This window comes from Protopterus annectens, chromosome 2.part1 (assembly GCF_019279795.1).
Source record: "Protopterus annectens isolate FY-2018-M chromosome 2.part1, PAN1.0, whole genome shotgun sequence".
Lineage (NCBI taxonomy): Eukaryota > Metazoa > Chordata > Ceratodontiformes > Protopteridae > Protopterus > Protopterus annectens.
This window is the reverse complement of record NC_056729.1, coordinates 1,092,949,846-1,092,970,150: the sequence shown is the minus strand read 5'-3', so window position 1 is coordinate 1,092,970,150 and position 20,305 is coordinate 1,092,949,846. Positions and strand designations below refer to the sequence as shown.

General features: G+C 41.5%; 1 protein-coding gene across 1 annotated transcript in view; it reads left to right on the top strand.

Annotated features, from left to right (window-relative positions):
- The window catches only part of LOC122794948 (adhesion G protein-coupled receptor F5-like), a 719,027-nt gene that overhangs the window by 255,179 nt on the left and 443,543 nt on the right, over positions 1–20,305 (top strand). Inside the window, exon 5 of the mRNA XM_044063541.1 lies at positions 4,011–4,190. Within this exon, the coding sequence (XP_043919476.1) occupies positions 4,011–4,190 (180 nt within the window). The remainder of the gene's footprint in view (positions 1–4,010; positions 4,191–20,305) is intronic.

The following is a 20,305-nucleotide window of genomic DNA, read 5'->3' as shown; positions in this document are numbered from 1 at the left end:
AATTGAAGAGCAGACTTTACGGAGCCAGAAATAGTTTAACCTTGTTTAACCGGCGCTGCCCGATGGTGCTCTATGGGCAACTCTGCGCTAAATCACACAAAAGCGGGCTTTATAGCAGGGGGTTGAAAAGAGCTAGGAATTGACCCAAAATGGCCAATAGACTACAAGTTTCTGGCTGGAACCACTGCTCTAGGGACAAATAGGCTGCTCAGTGCTCCCCACTCCCACTGGTGAACAAAGAAGCTTCCCTTTATCCAAATAAGGATATGGAATAGCACAGGAACCAAGCCAAAGCCCAGAGATCAGCAAACTCTGAAGACTGGACTATTCTAGTTCAGTAAGGCGGGAAAACAAGATTTTTTTTTTTTTTTTTTTTTTTTGCAGAAAACAGAGGAAAAACAGACAGTAAATGCTATAAATGCTTTAAACGGCTAGCGCACTTGAGTGTGTTAGCCTACAGGTAAAATTAAGCAACAAATAACTTTTTTAAAAGAGCAAAACAGTTAATCAACACAAAAACAGTTTAAATAGAATGCAGAGCTGTATAAACAGGCGAAAAAGCTGTCGCTGAGCAGTAAATAATCAAAAAGCCAGAAAAAAATACTTAAATCAGGAAAAAGTCACTCTTTTGCTCTCTGCTGCTTATAGAACTCTGCAGGACACCACGAGGAGCTGTGCTGAGTTGAATACAAGCGAAAAAGCGTGCTAAAGCGGGCTTTATTACAGGGGGCTGAAAAGAGCTAGGAATTGACCCAAAATGGCCAATAGACTACAAGTTTCTGGCTGGAACCACTCCTCTTGGGACAAATAGGCCGCTCAGTGCTCCCCACTCCCACTGGTGAACAAAGACGCTTCCTTTTATCCAAATAAGGATATGGAATAGCACAGGAACCAAGACAAAGCCCAGAGGTCAGCAAACTCTGAAGACTGGACTATTCTAGTTCAGTAAGGCGGGAAAACAAGATTTTTTTTTTGTTTTTTGTTTTTTTCATTTTTGCAGAAAACAGAAGAAAAACAGACAGTAAATGCTATAAATGCTTTTAAATGACTAGCACACTTGAGTGTGTTAGCCTACAGGTAAAATTAAGCAACAAATAACTTTTTTAAAAGTGCAAAACAGTTAATCAACACAAAAACAGTTTAAATAGAATGCAGAGCTGTATAAACAGGCGAAAAAGCAGTCGCTGAGCAGTAAATAATCAAAAAGCCAGAAAAAAATACTTAAATCAGGAAAAAGTCACTCTTTTGCTCTCTGCTGCTTATAGAACTCTGCAGGAGACCACGAGGAGCTGTGCTGAGTTGAATACAAGCGAAAAAGCATGCTAAAGCGGGCCTTATTACAGGGGGCTGAAAAGAGCTAGGAATTGACCCAAAATGGCCAATAGACTACAAGTTTCTGGCTGGAACCACTCCTCTTGGGACAAATAGGCCGCTCAGTGCTCCCCACTCCCACTGGTGAACAAAGATGCTTCCTTTTATCCAAATAAGGATATGGAATAGCACAGGAACCAAGACAAAGCCCAGAGATCAGCAAACTCTGAAGACTGGACTATTCTAGTTCAGTAAGGCGGGAAAACAAGATTTTTTTTTTTTTTTGCAGAAAACAGAGGAAAAACAAACAGTAAATGCTATAAATGCTTTAAGCGGCTAGCGACTTGAGTGTGTTAGCCTACAGGTAAAATTAAGCAACAACTAACTTTTAAAAGTGCAAAACAGTTAACCAACAGAAAAAGAGTTTAAATAGAATGCAGAGCTGTATAAACAGGCTAAAATGCAGTCGCTGAGCAGTAAATAATCAAAAAGCCAGAAAAAATACTTAAATCAGTTATAGCAAATACAGTTATAACAAATGCTCTGAAATATACTGTATATTTCCAAAATGTTTGAGAAGGACAGTCAGAACACAAGAAGGTTCAGGCGAAAGAGAAAAAAAAAAGTTTTGTTTTACTTTTTGAAAGGGAAAAAGGAGGAACAGAAGGCCTTATCAAATGTTCTCTCTGTATTAAGCAGAATGAGCTAATGACACTAGACTGGGAGGTGTGTCACAGTAGGGGCGGGCAACTGCAAAGCCACCAAGTATAAGAGCAAGACACCAACAGTTACATTCTTTGAGGGATTTGATGAATGTGAGTAGGTTAAAGTTTAGTTTTTTATGTATTTGACGGTAGATGACAGGTTTAGCTTGGTCTAGGTATTTATTGAGTAGGAATGTTAGGGAGTGATCACTGAGGCTATCTGATAAGCAGTCTGTTATATATGACTGGGGGCTCATACTGACTAGTATCCAATCCAGGGTAGTGTGCTTGCTGGAGTTTTTATTTATCCTGAATGGCGACTGGACTAGTTGGATGAAGCCATGAATGTTTACATGATGGGTTGGATAGTTGCCAGAACAGGATTGCCAGTCAATATTGAAATCACCTAAAAATATAGTTTCTTGGGGGAGATGGTGGGTAGACCAGCTGAGGAGGTTTTCTAGTGGAGGGATGTTTTGGCCAGGTGTGAAGTAGCATCCAATTATGTTGATGGTTTTGTTTTGGTTTATTTTGAGGTTGGTATATATTATTTCTTCATTGCCTATTTGTGGAGCTGATTTTATGATCTGGATGTTTAGATGCTATTTAAATATTATAGCTACACTGCCTCCTTTCTTATTTAGCTGGTCTACTCTTAGTATGCCGTAACTGGTAGGGAGGATTTGCTCACTGGTAATGTGAGGTTTTAGCCAGGTTTCTGTCAGGATGACTGTATCTGGGGAGTACAAGTCTATGGTGGCATGGAGTTCATGGACTTTGTTGGATATACTTCTAATATTTAGGCTTAGTAGAAGGAAGTCACTTGGCTTTCTATTGGCTGTGATATGGGAGAAGTTGTGGTTTCTAGTCTGATTATGAGGATTGGAGTATCTAGTCACTTCAAGGAAATCACTAAACCAATTTATGCTTCACTAATCTGACTAATTGCAGAATATGATGTGCCATTTTGTAAACTTCCAAGAAGCACATGAAATAATGTGAGAAGGTATAAATATTACTAAAAGAAATTATAATTTTAAACAAGTTGAATTATTTGAAACAGCTTTGAATGTTGTTAATTTATTATGCTTCTTATGTGTTACTTGCAGGTGGCATTTCCCTAGTCTATGAGCAAAAGTGTAATTCAATTTTGTTTCAAAGCCTATGCCTGTAAAGCACTAGTGAGGAATCTAAGACCAAATTAGTTAGCATAACACAAAAATAATAGGAAAATATGACAGATGAATTACGCAATACCTTCTATGATTATGGAATATGCCTCCCTTTACAATCAGAACAAGTCAATCATTAACTACGGTCATTAACTACCTTCAAAAATAATCTTGAGATGCAAGAATATGTGGTAAGACATATTTACATTTTGTTATAATCAGGATTATCCAATGTCATTAGACTGTAAGCTTGACAATAATATATGTGTTTTTCAGCAAACTGTATAACAAAATTTGTTTTTTATCAATTAGAATCTGTAGGCAAAACACTGATCAGATGAGTTAGCGCAGTAGTTTGTATTTGTCATTGAAGCCTTTAGTTATCAGAACAAATAGTTTATTTTACAACTATACATATCATGTAAAAAGCACATGCAGTTCTACATAGCAGAATCATTACAAAATTCTTATCATGTTGTTTTATGTAAACAGAGACATCCATGTGAGTTATAAGGCAAGAATGAATCAATGAACAAGTCCTCTTTTTTTTACTAAGATCAACAAGGCAAAACTGCAGTATCAGAGTTGCACTAATATAGTGTATGGATGGATGGAGAGACTTGCTCTAGATGATTTTGTATTTAAGTGGAAAAGGAGAAAATCAAACCTAAATCATGATAACAAGATGATATCATTTAGCATCATGCAACTTTAATATTCTGCACTGCCAGATGACAATTTAAAGATATTATAGATGTTAATAACAATGTAATATGCAAATACTCATGAACAGAAACTAATCTATTTCCATTTTCTTTTGCAGCAAATGTTAACCTAACATCAACAAATGCAAGAGTTTCTGAGAGAGATTCTTTTACTTTAACCTGCCAGCCAAAAGTTCCACTTCCTGGTTTTAAAGTAAAATGGTTCTTTAATAACTTTGATATGAACAGCGATTCTGACTCCAATTCGCGTACCATGACTGCATCAGCCACATCAGGTGGTATGTAGTTTGCAATTATTCTCTAGCTAAAAAGAGCATGCATCAAACTGCTTATTAAAAAAATGGTGGAGACATGTTGGTAGGACTTACAGTGGCATTTGAACCACTACCAAGCAAAATATCACATAATATCTGAACTGAACTTCTTGCTTGAAATGAAATTTAGATGTCGCAGTAACATCCTATTTTCAAAATAGTTCACACTGAAATATTTACCTCTACACAACAGTCACAGTACTATATTGCAATGACAGAAACAGAGAGAAAGAAGAAATGAATGACAGAAGGAAAGCATAAATAAGCTATCAACTAAAACCTGAATGGATACTTTGTTAAATCATTGAAGACTTTAAGCCTTTGGTATTAGTCTTTACTTTACAGACATAAATGCCAACCAGGATAGGTCTCCATGCATCTCAATAAACTAAATTTTCCTTAGCAAAAGTGCCACTTCTGAATATTCTTCCAGCAATTTAGTAAAATATCACAAATGCTCCAGTGTACAATAGTAGGACAATTATGTAGATTAGGATTATAATTATCTTCTTATCAAGAAAACCATAATTTCAATTACGTTGAACCAAAGCAAGTATTTAGTACTCCTGTACACCAGGTCTCTGCTCCTCAGATAGAATTAGTGTCCCTAATCAATACAAATTCCTGACTGTTCACATGCCTAAAAATTATTGTTTATGTCAAGCATAAAAGTATCTAAACAGACTTTTATACTTTATACTTCTCCTCACTGGCTGCTACAAATTGCCTGCACAGTCTTTTGATACCAACTCAGGCCCTTCCAAATCACACCCACCACATCCCTACAGAATGAGTTGGGGTTGGCATAATGGTTAAGGCTTTTACTTCAGAAACACATGGTACAGAGTTGATTCTCACGTTTGAGGCAAAATGGCTAGGCTTAAAATAGCCCACAAGGCAGCTAGCCTAGTACTTACCTAGGAACCTAAGAATGTATATGCAAGCAAAATGTCAAGGTAGTCATTAAAAGGTACCTTCATTAATCTTCTACTTTCTTTATACAAGTTGGAAACATGTGGACCTGGCATAGAATTTCTGATGCTGAAGATATATGCATTCGGCAACACTCAATGCCAAACATCTGACAATGAAATCAACTTTACTAATACCAACAGACTGATAATAAGGACCTTTGGTTTCTTAGGATATGGTACTGGAGCCAAGAAAGCCTTCCACAGGGCCCAGACATCCCTTACTCCTCCATCACAGGTAGAGTGGAAGAAGTTGGTGTGGGACATGTGAGCAGTAGTGGCAGAGTAATTGCCATGTCCCCCACTGTTGCAGAATACCATTAACAAGACTCTATGGCTTTCAGCATATGAATATTTTTGGTACGTTCCCCATGCATCATCCTTTTTTACAGCATTGGCATGGAAATCTGGATATCTGACAGTTACTGATGCTCACAGGTATTGATGATCTGCTTCCTATACATGAGATATAGTGTTTGATTGTTTCAAGTATCATTGTGCCCACTGTGTGACTCTAAGCAAGTTACTTAACAAGATTTGTTCGGTGTGCTTATCTAATCATTAACAAGTAAATACATAAATACATGGGAAAACTGCTACCATCAAGAGGGCTGGAGCTGATAGCTCAACGTTTGTGCTTCACATAAGACCCAACAAGCCAGTACCACTACAGCTGCAGTATTCAGCATTGTTAACTCCGATGCTGTAACAGGTTATATTGTGTTACATTGTGGCATACTAGCAGCATCTGTAGTTGGCAAGAATTCCAGATTCTGGCAACCTCATAGGCCATGCCACAAGCTGGGCCTTCATTGCAGCAGGTACTTCTTGCAGTCCCATCTGGAATCCATTCATCAGACATTGCCAGGTTTGATACCATTACAGGCACTATCCATATTACCCCAGCAGCAAACTGCCCCACACTTGCTGTTCAGATGCATCCCCTGTGCATCATCAGCTCTCTCTCTGCAAAAGCCCCTGGCCCAATCAACAGAGTCACAGTCCTCCCTGAAGTGGTCTTGAAAGCCCACTACCAAAACTAGATACTTCGAAGTCCAAGAGGAATTTCTAACAAATGAAATCTATGACAAAAAGGATGGGTCTATACTTGGTCACCCACAGGGATCATGAATTTGGCAAATTTCTCCAGCTCATGCAGGAAAAAAATGCCCAACTGATTTCATTCTATCACCTCAAAAACGTTTGAAGCCAGTATATATAGCCTCAGACCTTGTGGGTGGCCCAGCCCTTGTTGAACATATAAAATTAAGATAGCCTGAGAGAACTAAGACATAATTGGTGCTATTCTCTAAAGGGTGGAAAAACTTCTCTCCTTTGCTTTGTTGCTTTGGTTCAGTACCCCTAATTGTGCCTCAGTCATAAGTGCAGTAACCTGGAAAAGGGTCCCTGTGACTCAGAGGTATTTTGCCCTCCCTCCAGAGAGGGAATCCAGGACAATGGACTAGATAGGAAAATGCATTTTTTTGCCTCCTCAACCATGATATGAATGACACTTGTGGATATTATCTCAGTGGAACCTAATGAACAAAATGAACCATGTAGTCAAGAATCAGCCAGAAGGTGGAGTAAAAGATGAAATTCAGGGCTTCATTGTCATGTGATCCATTATCATTAAACATGCCATAATTGTAGCCTATGCTACAGCTGAAAATTCAACCAGGGCTATAGGAACAGGCATTTCTTTGTGTCATCACACTTAGCTCAGAAAACATTAGGAATGCCTTCATATTCTTTACATTTTTCAACCCTTTTCTGTTCAATGAGGAAGTAAGGAGGCACCTAAAATCTGGAACAGCAGAGAATCAAATTCCAGCATCCTCAATTATCTTTCCCAAGAACACAGAGGAGTCATCATTTGATGTTATTCTGACATGGTCAAAACTTGCCAAGAATGACAGGGAAGGGATAGAGTCAAACAATCATGCAATACCTCCTCAGAAGGTACCAGGTGATTCTTGAAAGGCTAACACCATCCCTGAAGCCTTCCCCTATTACTCTCCTCTGGAAGCAATCTGTTGAAGTTACATGCAAGTGGTTCAAAATCTTAATGGATAAGTGGTTAATGGATATAATTTTTAGAGGTGGTACAGTTCCCCTTATCCAAATCTTCCAGTGACAAAAGACCCTTCTGGATGTCCCATCTTGTCAAAAGACTGAAAGAAAGATGCTAATCTACATAAAAGAGCCATCTAAGATGTTCTACTGAATCAAGTATGTCAAAGTTATTACTTGATTTTCTTATTGGAAACAAAACATATGCAGTACCTCAGGTCCATTTTTGATCCGAGTGGCTTAATGACTTTGCCTAATCCTTACCAGTACAGATATCTGATCTACATTCTCACTACAGTCCTTGTTTTTTTGCGAAATGAATAGCAACAGTAGTAGCGCCACAAAGGCAACAAGGAACTATTGTGTTTACATATCAGGATCAACTCCTCCTTACAATGTCATCACAAACGACTCATTAATCAGGACTCAATCACAGTCCAGAATGAGTAGTACCATAAATACAAGTAAGATGCAGATGTTAAGTTGTCAATCTCGCCTTCATTCTTGCTTGATGGGTTCGGAGCCGATCCTCGGCTCCGACTCGGCACTTGCTAAGCTCGAGAGTCACTTTTACCAGCTCGTGGCAGCCCCATATCCCATGATGCAAGGCGGTAAGTACCCAGATCTCGCTTTGCCGCCGCTGATGAGGTCCTCCTTTTACCAGCTCCTGGTAAGTGATTCATACACTAATACTTTTGCCCCTTTTTCAGTTTAAAGTTATATTTGTAGTTAAAATTAATAATTTTAGACTAGTTTTAGTCCTTTCCTGACTAAATTTCCCTCTCTTCTAAAACTTTTTAGTCAGGCCTTCTCCCATCCCACCCCCCCCCCCTTGTTAGGGTGTGTGTGTGTTTGTGAGACAAAATTTTATTTTTTCCCTTTTGGGATTGTAAAATTCTTGGACAGGTGTTGTGTGAGTGTGTTACAACATGTCTAAGGAAAGGGTCTCAGGCTTTAAGAAGTGTGACTCGTGCTGTCAGAAAATGTCTCTGACAGACGGTCACACTTCTTGCCTTTACTGCCTGGGACCTCTCCACCTGCAGGACTCCTGTGCGATTTGTCATTCTTTTAGCCAGAGAGTCCTGCAGGAAAGGAGAAATAAGCTCATTTTGAGGGCCTTCTTGCCGGAGGGCTCTCCGGCTAAGTTGGCTCCATCTAAGACTTCTAAGTCTTCCAAGGCCCAGGCTTCTGTGTCCAAGCCTGCGGCCTCGGCTCCGACTCTTTCAGAGTTGAGATCGGCTCCGGCTGGAGCCGACTCTGGTTTACACAAACCTTCGGCACCGATGGCTATCGGTGCCGATTCTGGTTCGACCACTTCGGTGTCGGCTCCGATCGGTTCCGATCACCATGTGGCTCAGGCTTCGGTGTCGGCGCCGATCAGCTCCGACACACTTACCTTTAAGTCTGTATCGGCTCCGGCCGGAGCCGATGCATTGAAACTATCTGTCGGTGCCGAGAAGTTGTCGGCTCCGACAGCTGCTATAGTTTCATCGGCTCCGATGGTTCCTTCGAGGAAGAGGTCTAGGTCCCCTTCCTTGGAGCCGATACTCTCGGCTCCGGCTTCTCCTCTCCTCTCAGAACAGAGCCATCGGAGCCGATCTTCCAGGTCATCCAGGCTTTCTGACCATGATTTAGAGAGAGTGGTCAGTAGATTATTAAAGTCACAGGCACTGGCCTAAATGCTACATAGTCCGTCTCAACAGACGACTATTAGTCCACACCCCATTGCAGTTCCTCCTTCGACTCTACCCCAGAGTTTGGAGTTGGAGTCTTCGGGAATAGTTTCTGCTACGGCTGAGGGACAGATACCCCCTTCTGCTCCTTCAGCCTCTACTCTTATCTCCTCTTCGAGACCTTCCTTAGAGGGATTCGGTGGTCGGGCTTCCCTGGTCTCCTCCGAGGGGGTGAGTGGCATCGGACCCTTGTCCGACCCCACTCTTCCCCTTGGAGCCTCGGCCTTGGTGAGCTCGGCTCCGACATCTGCCTTGGAGCCTTCCTTTTCGGTGGGTCCTGGAGTTCCTGGCTCTTCGGAACGGGTTCTCTCGGACCTCTCTGGGAGGGGAGCCTTCGAGGTGATGAAGAGTGTGCTGGCCACTGGACTCAGCCAGCAGTCTGTTCCCTTAGCTCCTCCCTCTATGGTGCCTGTAGACATCTCTGCCACTTCTCTTGCTCCCGGACCCAGAGATCCTCCGCCTCAGGTTTCCCCACTGGGAAGAACCCCCTCTTCCGAGGATTCTCCTGATTTGTCAGGAGATCCTCCGCGGAAGAGGACCTGTAAGAGGAAACACGTAGACTCCCCCGAGTCTATCACTTCAGATACTGACTTAGATGAGTCAGAGGGATCCCCAAGATCCCCTCTGAGGATGCCTCCTTCTCAGACATCCTAGAACTCCTTAGACAGAGGGAAACTGGCCCACCAATAATCCCTCTGAGGATGAGTCAGTATACCTGAGGCGTTTGGATCTCGGCCCTCCACCTCCTGGGTGTCTCCGCCTTTCGACCCCCTTATGCAGGTTATTGCTCGAAAGGCGTGGGCTGCTCCTGACTCTGTAGAGCCAGTCCCTATGAGGCCTTCTAAATTTATTACTGCCCCGTCGGACAAGCAATTCCTCACAAAAGGTGTCCCTGCTGATGCCATGGTGGTGGCGGCCGCCACTAAGAAGGAACTTGCAGATCCTTCCGTACCTGTCCATCCTCCTAATAAGGACTCTAGGACCATGGATAGATATGGTAAGTGGATGTTCTCTTCAGCGACCTTTGCTATGCGTTCGCTGAACTACCTATGTCACTTCACCAGACTCCAGAGGGATATCCTTAAGGAGCTAGGTGAAGTAGTACAGGATCCTACAGCTGCAGGGGCTCAAGAAAAAATTGCTTCGCAGCTAGGAACCCTTAACTCCATTGCTAACTCCTCCATGCGACTGATATCATATGCTGCTGATGGAGCGAGTAGGGCCGCAGGTACAGGTGTGGCTCTTAGACGCCAAGCCTGGATGCGGCTCTGTAATTTTGCAGATCCCTTTAAGGCGTCCTTCACAAACTCTCCCTTTGATGGGTCAGCTTTGTTTGGCCCTCAAGTGAAGGAAACGTTGACCAGGTGTGAGCAGGACGGCAAAACTCTTTCTGCCGTAGGAGTCCGTTTTTCCACCCCTTCTAGACCTTACCCCAAAGGACAGAAGGGTGGCAAAATGTGGTTCCGCAAATCCCAAGGAGTCTCGCCGGATTCACGTGGTCAGTTTACCCCTAGAGGCAGAGGGGGTAACAACAACAGACGCCACCCTAGAGGCAGAGGGGGTCCACAAAACCAGGGAAGCAGAGAGCCTCTCTCTGACAAGCCCTTTCAGCATCCCTGAGATGTTGCCCGGCTGTCCGTCCTTGGAGGCAGTCGGGGGAAGATTATCGCTGTACCCAGAAGCCTGGCGTTCCCTCACTCAAGACAGATGGGTACAGTCGATCATATCCGAGGGTTACAAAATTCCTTTCGAGGAAAGTCCTTTCTATCACTCAAATTCCCTTCCAGATGTACCACCCGGTCTAAGGGAAATTGCAGAGTTGGAAGTCTTAAAACTACTGCAAAAAAGAGCCATTCAGCCAGTTACAACAGATCATTCAGAGCCCGGAATCTACTCAAGGTTCTTTTGGTCCCCAAAAAGACGGGAGACTGGAGACCAATATTGATCTCAGCAGACTCAACAAGTCTGTGAGAAAGACAAGATTCCGAATGGTCACTCTTCAGTCAATTCTGCCCTTCTTGCAGAAGGACAACTGGATGTGCTCAATAGATCTTCAGGATGCGTACTATCACATAAAAATTCACAGACGCTCCAGGAGATTTCTCCGCTTTCGGCTGGGGTCCAGTCATTTCCAGTTCAGAGCCCTGCCCTTTGGTCTCACTACAGCCCCCAGAGTGTTCACCAAATGTATGGCAGTGGTCACGGCTCACCTGAGACGTCAAGGTTTCCAGGTGTTTCCGTATCTCGACGACTGGCTCCTTTCAGCCACCACCAGGCATCAGCTTGTTCAAGCCAGGGATTACACAATAAATCTTTGTTCTCAATTGGGCATCTCGATCAACTCCGAAAAATCATCCTTATTGCCCTGCCAGTCTATTACTTTCATAGGCGCAAACTTAAACACTGTTCGGATGTCAGCTACCCTTACAGATCAAAGAATTTCAGACATTCAAAGTCACGTCAGGATCATTCTAGCCAACAAGAAGGTACAGGCCAGAATGGTTCTGAAGGTGTTAGGCCTCATGGCTGCGGCCATTACTCTTCTTCCCCTGGCTCGCTTCTACATGCGCCTTCTTCAATGGATGTTGTTCACTCAGTGGTCTTATCAACAACTTCCAATGCATCACCAAATTCTGGTGACACAGATTTGCAAAAATCATCTTGCTTGGTGGATCACTTCTCCCCAGATTCACCAAGGTAGACACTTTGTACCCCCATCCCCCGTAGCCACTGTCACCACGGATGCCTCCCTGATCGGGTGGGGGGGGTCATTATCAGGACAGGATGGTTCATGGGACATGGCAGCCTTTCGAATACCACCTGCACATAAATGTCCTAGAGATGAGAGCAGTGCTTTTAACGTTGCAAGCCCTCAACGACTCTCTTCCCGTAGGGACAATTGCAGTCCACACAGACAACATGTCTGTAGTTTGGTATATCAACAAACAGGGCAGAACCAAATCCTACCCCTTGTGTCGAGAAGCGCTCAGACTTTGGCAATGGGCGATCTCCTCTCATCAGTTTCTGGTAGCAATGCACATCCCTGGGAAAACCAACATTTTAGCGGACAGATTGAGCAGAGCTATTCTCATGCCTCATGAGTGGTCTCTCAAACAATCTATACTGGAAGAGATTTTTCTGGAATGGGGTCGCCCATGTTGCGATCTTTTTGCTACTCCCCAAAACAGCAAATGCCCAGACTTCTTTTCTCTCTTCCCACTGCCAGGCCATCCCCCCAGAGACGCTCTGACCCAGGATTGGCCCCAGGGACTTCTTTATGCCTTTCCTGCTTTTCCTCTGATCCCTCAAGTTATCCAGAAAACAACCGTTTTGAGAGCCAAATTGATTCTCATTGCTCCTTATTGGCCTCGACAAATTTGGTTTCCGTTCCTCCATCGTCACCTTTTGGTACAGCCGTGGCATCTGGACCCAGTGCCAGATCTTCTGATTCACCAATCCAGTCAGCTGCACCGGTCTATCCCTTCTCTCAACCTCACAGCATGGTTGCTCCACTTCCTTCCTTAGCCGGGCTTCCTATGATCTCTAACCCTGTTAGAGACATCCTAGTAGCTTCCTTAAAATCCTCTACCAGGAGGATTTACACAAGCAAATGGAAACGTTTTTCTTATTGGGCTAAAGCCAAGAATATTGATCCCTTCACTGCTCCAGTTCAAGCAGTTTTGGATTATTTAGCGGAGATTTTTCATGCGGGCTCCTCTTCTTCCACAGTTAGAGTTCAGTTGGCTGCTATCTCGAACTTTCATGTCGGGTTCGCAGATCACAACATTATGTCCCACAGGCTTAGTAGAGCTTTCTTGAAAGGAATTTTCCTCCTGAAGCCTCCAGTCAGGAGTCCTCCTCCTCAATGGGACCTAAATTTAGTGCTGACATCCTTGATTCTTCCCCCCTTCGAGCCAGCTGTTTCTTGTTCCCTGAAATTTCTGTCATGGAAAACTTTATTCCTGGTAGCTATTACATCGGCTAGGAGGTTGCCTGAACTTCATGCTCTATCTGTTCGCCCCCCTATTTGGTCTTCCACAAAGACAGAGTATCATTGAGAACTAACCCGACCTTTTTGCCTAAGGTCGCCTCAAAGACTAATTTGAATCAATCCATTGATCTCCCTGTATTTTTTCCAAACTATTCAAACAGATCGGAACAAAAACTACATTATCTTGATGTCCACCGCCAACTCAGATATTATTTGGACAGGACAAAACAATTCAGGAAATCCGATCAACTCTTTGTTTCCTATGCTGATAACAAGAAAGGCCTTCCTGTCTCAAAAGTGACCTTATCTAGATGGCTTTCTTCTGTCATCTCTGAAATTTATCGGCTCAGGGGAACAGCTGTGCTCAAAACCTAAAGCACATTCAACCAGAAGCTTAGCTACTTCTACAGCCTTTCAAGCTAGACTTCCTTTAGACACTATTTGTGCAGCGGCCACTTGGGCCACTCCTCATACTTTTGTTTCCCATTACAAATTGGATTTGGCCTCCAGGGACAGAGCCAGTTTTGGCTCTACAGTCCTCAAGAGTCTGTTCCATTGAGCCTCCCAGGATAGAGGTGCTAGGACGCGTCCCATCAAGCAAGAATGAAGGCGAGATTGACAACTTAACATTGAGAAGTTATGTACCTACCATAACGTTCCATGTTAGTTGTCTTCTCTCGCCTTCTTTCTTGCGACCCTCCCTCCTTCCCCCAGGCCTGGACAGACCTTTCTCTACAGAGAATGATAGTTCTGAAGACCATACAGAGCTGGTCCTTCTACCATCCTGCAGGTTTTTTCTCTTCTTCTTTCTTCCTTTGGGAAGTTTTTATGCTAGGTGCTATTGCCCCTTTGTCATCAAACGAGATCTGGGTACTTACCGCCTTGCATCATGGGATATGGGGCTGCCTCGAGCTGGTAAAAGTGACTCTCGAGCTTAGCAAGTGCCGAGTCGGAGTCGAGGATCAAGCAAGAAAGAAGGCGAGAGAAGACAACTAACATGGAACGTTATGGTAGGTACATAACTTCTCATTCTCTTACACTCAATACTTAATCTAGTTGTCAGAATGTTTTTGATACCAACCAGTACAAAATAGTAATACAAAACAAAAGACCATCTGAACACTTCTATACCAAACCTTGATGGCATAGGATGGTAGAGGTAATGCTCAAAGTGCTAGGGAACAAGGCAGTGGCAATTCCTTTTTTACCACATGTGCATAAAACTCCTTCAATGGCATCTCAGCTAACAGTATCAGTATTACCAGCACCACATAATGAACCAAATCATACTACTGCATTAGTGCATGCAGCTCTTTCTATGTAGCTCCTTGTCCTTAACCTGGAAGTAATAAAACTTTTTATTGCTCTACAACACATGCATGTTCTCATAGTGTCTGCTTTAGCGTGATTGGGCACTTTCAGGGCAAAAAATCTCAGTTACAAAATCAAAATCAACACTCATGATATCAGAGCTGTCCTCTTATAAGTAAAGCTCTTTCAGACATTAAGTGCCTAAAATCCTTGATCATTCACATAGACACTATGTCAGTAGTTTGGTGCATCAACAAACTGTAAGGTACAAACTCTTTTAAACTGAGAATGTAACTATCAAACTGTGAGACTAGGCATTGGAATTGAAGCCCTCCATATGGCAATTTAAATCCCAGAAAAAATCAACTTAGTGGTAGGCAGTCATAGTAGAAATCTACTACTTCCACACAGATGATGCGATCAAGCATTTGACAACAAAAACTTCCACTAATGGAGGAAACCAATCCCGGACCTCATTACATTTCTGGTAAACACAAACTGCAGGATACTCTTCTCCCTTCTGCAAGCATGGGATACTCCAGTCAGGTTTATCTTGCCTCACACATGCCCAAGACATTTTTTATGCTTGTGCTCCTCCTCACCTCTTCACAGTGATACAAAAAAACCACAAAGGTATAGAAAGCCCTACTGATGCAACTGCTTTTATATTAGCCAAAGGGCATGTCGTTCTCCATGCTAATGCTGTTCATCCTAAAAGGACCCTTCCAAATTACTTCTTCCATAACCCTAATAAACACAACAATCAGGCAAATCCAACCCAGGTATCAACGCCCTCTAGCAGTGAGTATGACATCTCCTATTCAAAACATACCTAAAAACTCTCATTCCCTACCAGGGTTAAGGAAACTCTATTGGCATTCTAAAAAATATCCACAAGATACAGCAGCAGAAGCAAATGGAAGATATTTTTTGCCTGAAAGACCTGCAGCAAGCTTCAGTGTAATATGTGGCAGACTTCTTTTGGTCAGATCATAGCTACTTGTCTCTGAAAGTCATATAGCAGCTACATCCATGTCTCACTAAGGCACAGCACTACTTTTTCCAGGGCTTCTCCAGGGTAGATAAAGCATTCTAAAAATCACTTTTGTCTAAGGCCACTTATTATGGGGGTCTATATTGTAACATCGAAATCTACAAAGATCGAATGTTTATAATATTAAACCCTAAACACCAAAATCTGCAAACATCGAACAGTCAGAATAGCAATTCTTTTCCCAGGGAAAAAAAAATTGCTATTCCAAGAAACATACACACAACACAAACACACACAAAAAACAGCAATCCACACACATACACTTAAAATCCTACACCTAAACTAAACTTTACATACACTACTAGCTATCCACTTACCTTAACCCGACCCTAACCCTAAGGTCCGTCACTATTGCACACTCACCTCACCCGTGTCCTAACCCTAGCTCACCTAACCCACCCCCTAACCCTAACTTATACACAACCGCACACTTACCTGACCCGCTCCCTAACTCACCTAAACCACCCCCAAACCTACACACAATCACACACTTACCTGAACCCGATCTGTAATGCTCCAACATATCGAACACTGAAAACAGCGAAGCCACAGCAACGGCCCACCGAATTCTTTCCCTGGGAAAGAATTCAGTGTCCTGCTCCTTCGCTGTTTTCAGCGTTCAACAAAACTGGTTCGATATTATAACATTTGAACTTTATAAAATTCGATGTTATAATATAGACCCTTATTATGGTTCCTAAACTCCCTCAGATAATTTACTTTGTTATGGAAATACTTACCTGGCTTCCATCCAGCCCAGCCTCACTGAATTTGAAATTCCTCCTTTTGTGATTATCACCTCATCTAGAAAGATTTAAGAATTGCAAACTATATCAATCAGACTCCCTTATTTAGTCTTCCATAATGACTGAGTCACTCTGTATACCAAACCAAATGTTATGTCAAAGGTGACAACAAAGAATCCTGAAAGACAACAAAGAAACCTGAATCAAATGATCCACCTTCCAATAATTTTCCTCATACTAAGAAAGTGAACGAATGTATCCTGCCCTCTATTAATATCTACAGAATACCATGATTTTATTTAGCAAGAATGGTGGAATTTAAAATGCAGAACAGACATTAATCTCCTTTGCACCACAAAAAATTGTATGATATTTGCTCTATATAGCAAAATGTCACCACTGGTGTCCCATAGTGCTATGTTCTTGGTCCTCTCCTCTTCGTTATATATTTCTGTGACATAATAGCTGATATCAAGTGATAATAGCTAACCAAGTTTGCTGATCATTGCAAACTGTGGTCAGTTATCAAATCACATTCTGGTACTGAAATACAACATGTGCTGAACGAAAGAAATGCATTAATCAAGGGCTTATTCTCAACACCAAGACATGCATCACAGTTCCTGTGGAAAATCTAGTATTACTACTGCTTACCATGTAGATGACATTCCACTTTAATTTGGCATAGTCATCAGAGACTTGAGGGTATGTATGTTGATGACACACTCCTCTTTGACAACCATGTCTCTCTGGTAATAGAAAACAATACCGTGAACAACTTATCCTTTTTGATATCTTGGTAAGATCCAAAGAAGTTACAGCCCCACTTTATTCATTTCTCATTAGGCCCATCAGTGAATATAATGCTGATTTTCAAAAAAGCAGCTTAACAAAATTCAACTTTTTCTCACCAAAAAGATCTCACTTCTCAGTACCCTTAGCTATATTGATAGAACGAAAGCCCTGCCCTCTACTCAGTGTCATAGAGAATCTTGAGGCGTGACATTTCATGTTGTAAATAACCCAGCACGCTTTGAACTCCCTCACCTAAACAGAACCATTGATAAAGCAAACACCTGTTTTAGACACATAAACCTATATTACCCTATCAAGAACAGCAAATAGCATGAGAGATACCCAACCTAAGATATACCCTCCATTTATTCAATAGATCAAGTAAAGTATTTCACTAGCAACCATTACAAGCAGTCTAGATGACTGGATAGATGCTTGCAAATTTTTACCAAGGATATGGGTAGAAAGTTTACTTAATGGGGAGCAGTTAGTCTCCCACAGTGTTGTATAATGTGGTTATGCTTCTTGATTGTCTCCTTTGGGCATAAGTTTAACCTATAAGGTACTTATATCACTCTTTGCAGGTGGATTTTTGACTTCACTAATTCTAACAATATTTCTGGGAGTTCAAGCCATCACAGAAATGCCCAAATCAGCTTTCATGGGACCTTGCCATATGCTTTCCCAAAGTTTAGGAATGCACAGACTGATTCTTCATCTTGAGCTTCTTTTCAGTCAGCAGTCTTACTGCAAAAATATGTCAAGTTGTGCTACTACTTGGCATATTCATTCATTAATCACCCTGTCCAGCACTTCCTTGCATTGTGATAGGAGTTTGATACCTCCATAGTGCCCACAGCTGCAAGTGCTACCTTTCTTCTTGTACAATGGCTCAAGAATTCTTATTCCCCAGTCATCTGCGATGCACCTTTCCCTCTATATTGAGTATCCTCAGGAGTGATTTTATCTCTGATTCATCCAATATCTTGATCATATCTGCTGTGACCTCATCTGGCCTGCTACTTTCCCTAACTTAATTTTCAATAGTGCTGTCCTTACTTCTTCTAGGGTGGATTCTGCTTCCTCTTTCATTATCGGCTGTGTTTGGGACACTATAGTTTTTATGCAATTTTCTTCAGTCAGGTGCTACTGGAAACATTCCTTCCATCTGCCTTTGATGTCCTGTATACTGGTGAGCAGATTGTTGCTGGTATTCCTTATGAGGGGTATCTGATACTGTCTTATTTATTTTTCTGTCTTCACCTTGCAACATGATAGTTTCTTTGTGTCATGTGTTAAGTCACTTTGCAGAAGCTGGTAGAGTGCTTCTGTTGCTTTGTACTTTATGTTGTGACTGTTCTGTTAACCTCTTCATTAACCAACCAGTATTCTTTTTTAGCCTGATCCATCTTTTATGATTCTCACTTTTTTCTGCACACCTTCCCTCTTTCATTTGATAACTTTCTGGACTTCTGCATTTCCATACATGGATCAGCCACATATCTGTTCTATAATCCTTACACATACTGTTTTGAAAACCTGCCATTCATCTTCAACTCCACCTATTTCCTCTAGAAATACTTTATAAATTTTATAAATCTGTGAGATGTAGATTTTTTTCCAAAAAGGTATAGACCACAAAGAATTAGATTCTGTCAGGTTTCCCCTCTCATCATTATATACAAAGTAATTTTATGATAATTCCGGGTAAGAACTTTATAAAGAAACATACCTATTACATTTTTAATTTGTCCAGTTTATAAAATTTTGCAAATTTATATACAAAATACTGTGATGTGCATCATATTTTAATCTCTGAAAGTACACCAGTAATACAATAAATTGCTTTATCTTCTCTCGAATAATAATAATACAGTTCCAATCAGAATATAAAGCCTAAAAAGAGATACAGTAATATCACAGTTTTCCACAATGATAGCCAAAATTTAATTGATGTAACCTTCTTAGAGCAGTAGAACAATGTTAATTTGCATCAGTTATCTTTGCCAATGATCAACACATGCATAGACTCACTAACAGCTCAGTGGTGCAGTAGTAGCATTGTTGCCTCACAGTAAGAGGTTTTCTGATTCGGTTCTCGGCTGGGGTGCCTTATGTATGGAGTCTGGATGTCCTCCCTATGTTTGTGTGAGTTTCTTCTGGGTGCTCTGGTTTCGTCCCACATTAGAAAGACATGCACCTGGAGTGTTTCTCCCTGTGGCTCTGCTGACAATTGGCTTCATTCCAAGTTGGACTTTCCCAGTAAACAAATGTTAAATAAATAAACTCTCCATAGGTATATCTTAACAGTAAATAAAATGAAAGGAAATAATCCACTCACCCTCAGTAAGTATATATGAAGAGAAACATGTGAAAACTCCCTGAACAGAAACCAAATGATATGTGAAGACCACATTATCACACTTCCAAAATTTGACAAGCGTCAGAGAAACACTTGGAGGAATGTACAGCGGTCCTGCTATAATGTGATGATCTGTTCACTAGCCTTTTACTGCCAATGCGTCTCCCCAAAGATTCATACCAGCTCTGCTGTGCTTCTTATTCAGACCATTTATTTTCAAAACTGCTTCTCCCCTCTGATTACCTGAAGATTAAAACTCATTCAATAGTACTTCAAACCCATATTTCCCTAGGTTATGGTGTTCTTTCCTACCAAAAGTTTCTTGTAATAACAAGATAGCCACAGGTTGCTGCTTCATGTACCTTAAAACCTTGCACCTCTTATCTGTTTTCATCAACACATTTATATTGGTGGAACATATGAGCACAGTATACTAGTTGATTCCAAAATCCTTGAAAGACAGTTACTTAATATATTACCACTTAATTTGTTCACCACATTGATTTGCACCCCCTTCCCTTAAGTTTAGTCTGCTCATAGGTCATGGAATACATTGTAGCCCCACTGTAAGAATATATGCCACCCCTAAATCCTCCAAATTTTCTCTACAAATTTTAGCATGGTTCAGATTATAGTCTACCTTAGTTGGATGGTAGGGAAGTTAAGTTGTTTTGTCCCTCATGTTTTCATAGTTGAATTATATTTACTTCATGTAATGGTTGATACTAGCCCTAAATGATATTTTATATTAGGACCTCTGATGGTGGTTTTACTTTCATTATTGGTGTACTTTTACAATGAAACTTATTAAGTACTTGGAGATTTAGGCATACAGCTCACTGTATCTTTGGGGAAATCTGATTTTTTTTTTTGATAAACAGGTGTATTCCCAATGATGGAAGTTGAAGAAATGTTGGAAGTATCCCATGAAGATGTCACAGTCTATGAAGAAGCTGGAGTTCTGAAGATGAGTCACTTCACTTCCAACATTTCTTGCATATGTCAAAGTGCCCAAGTATTGCCAGAGAATATATTTATTAGTA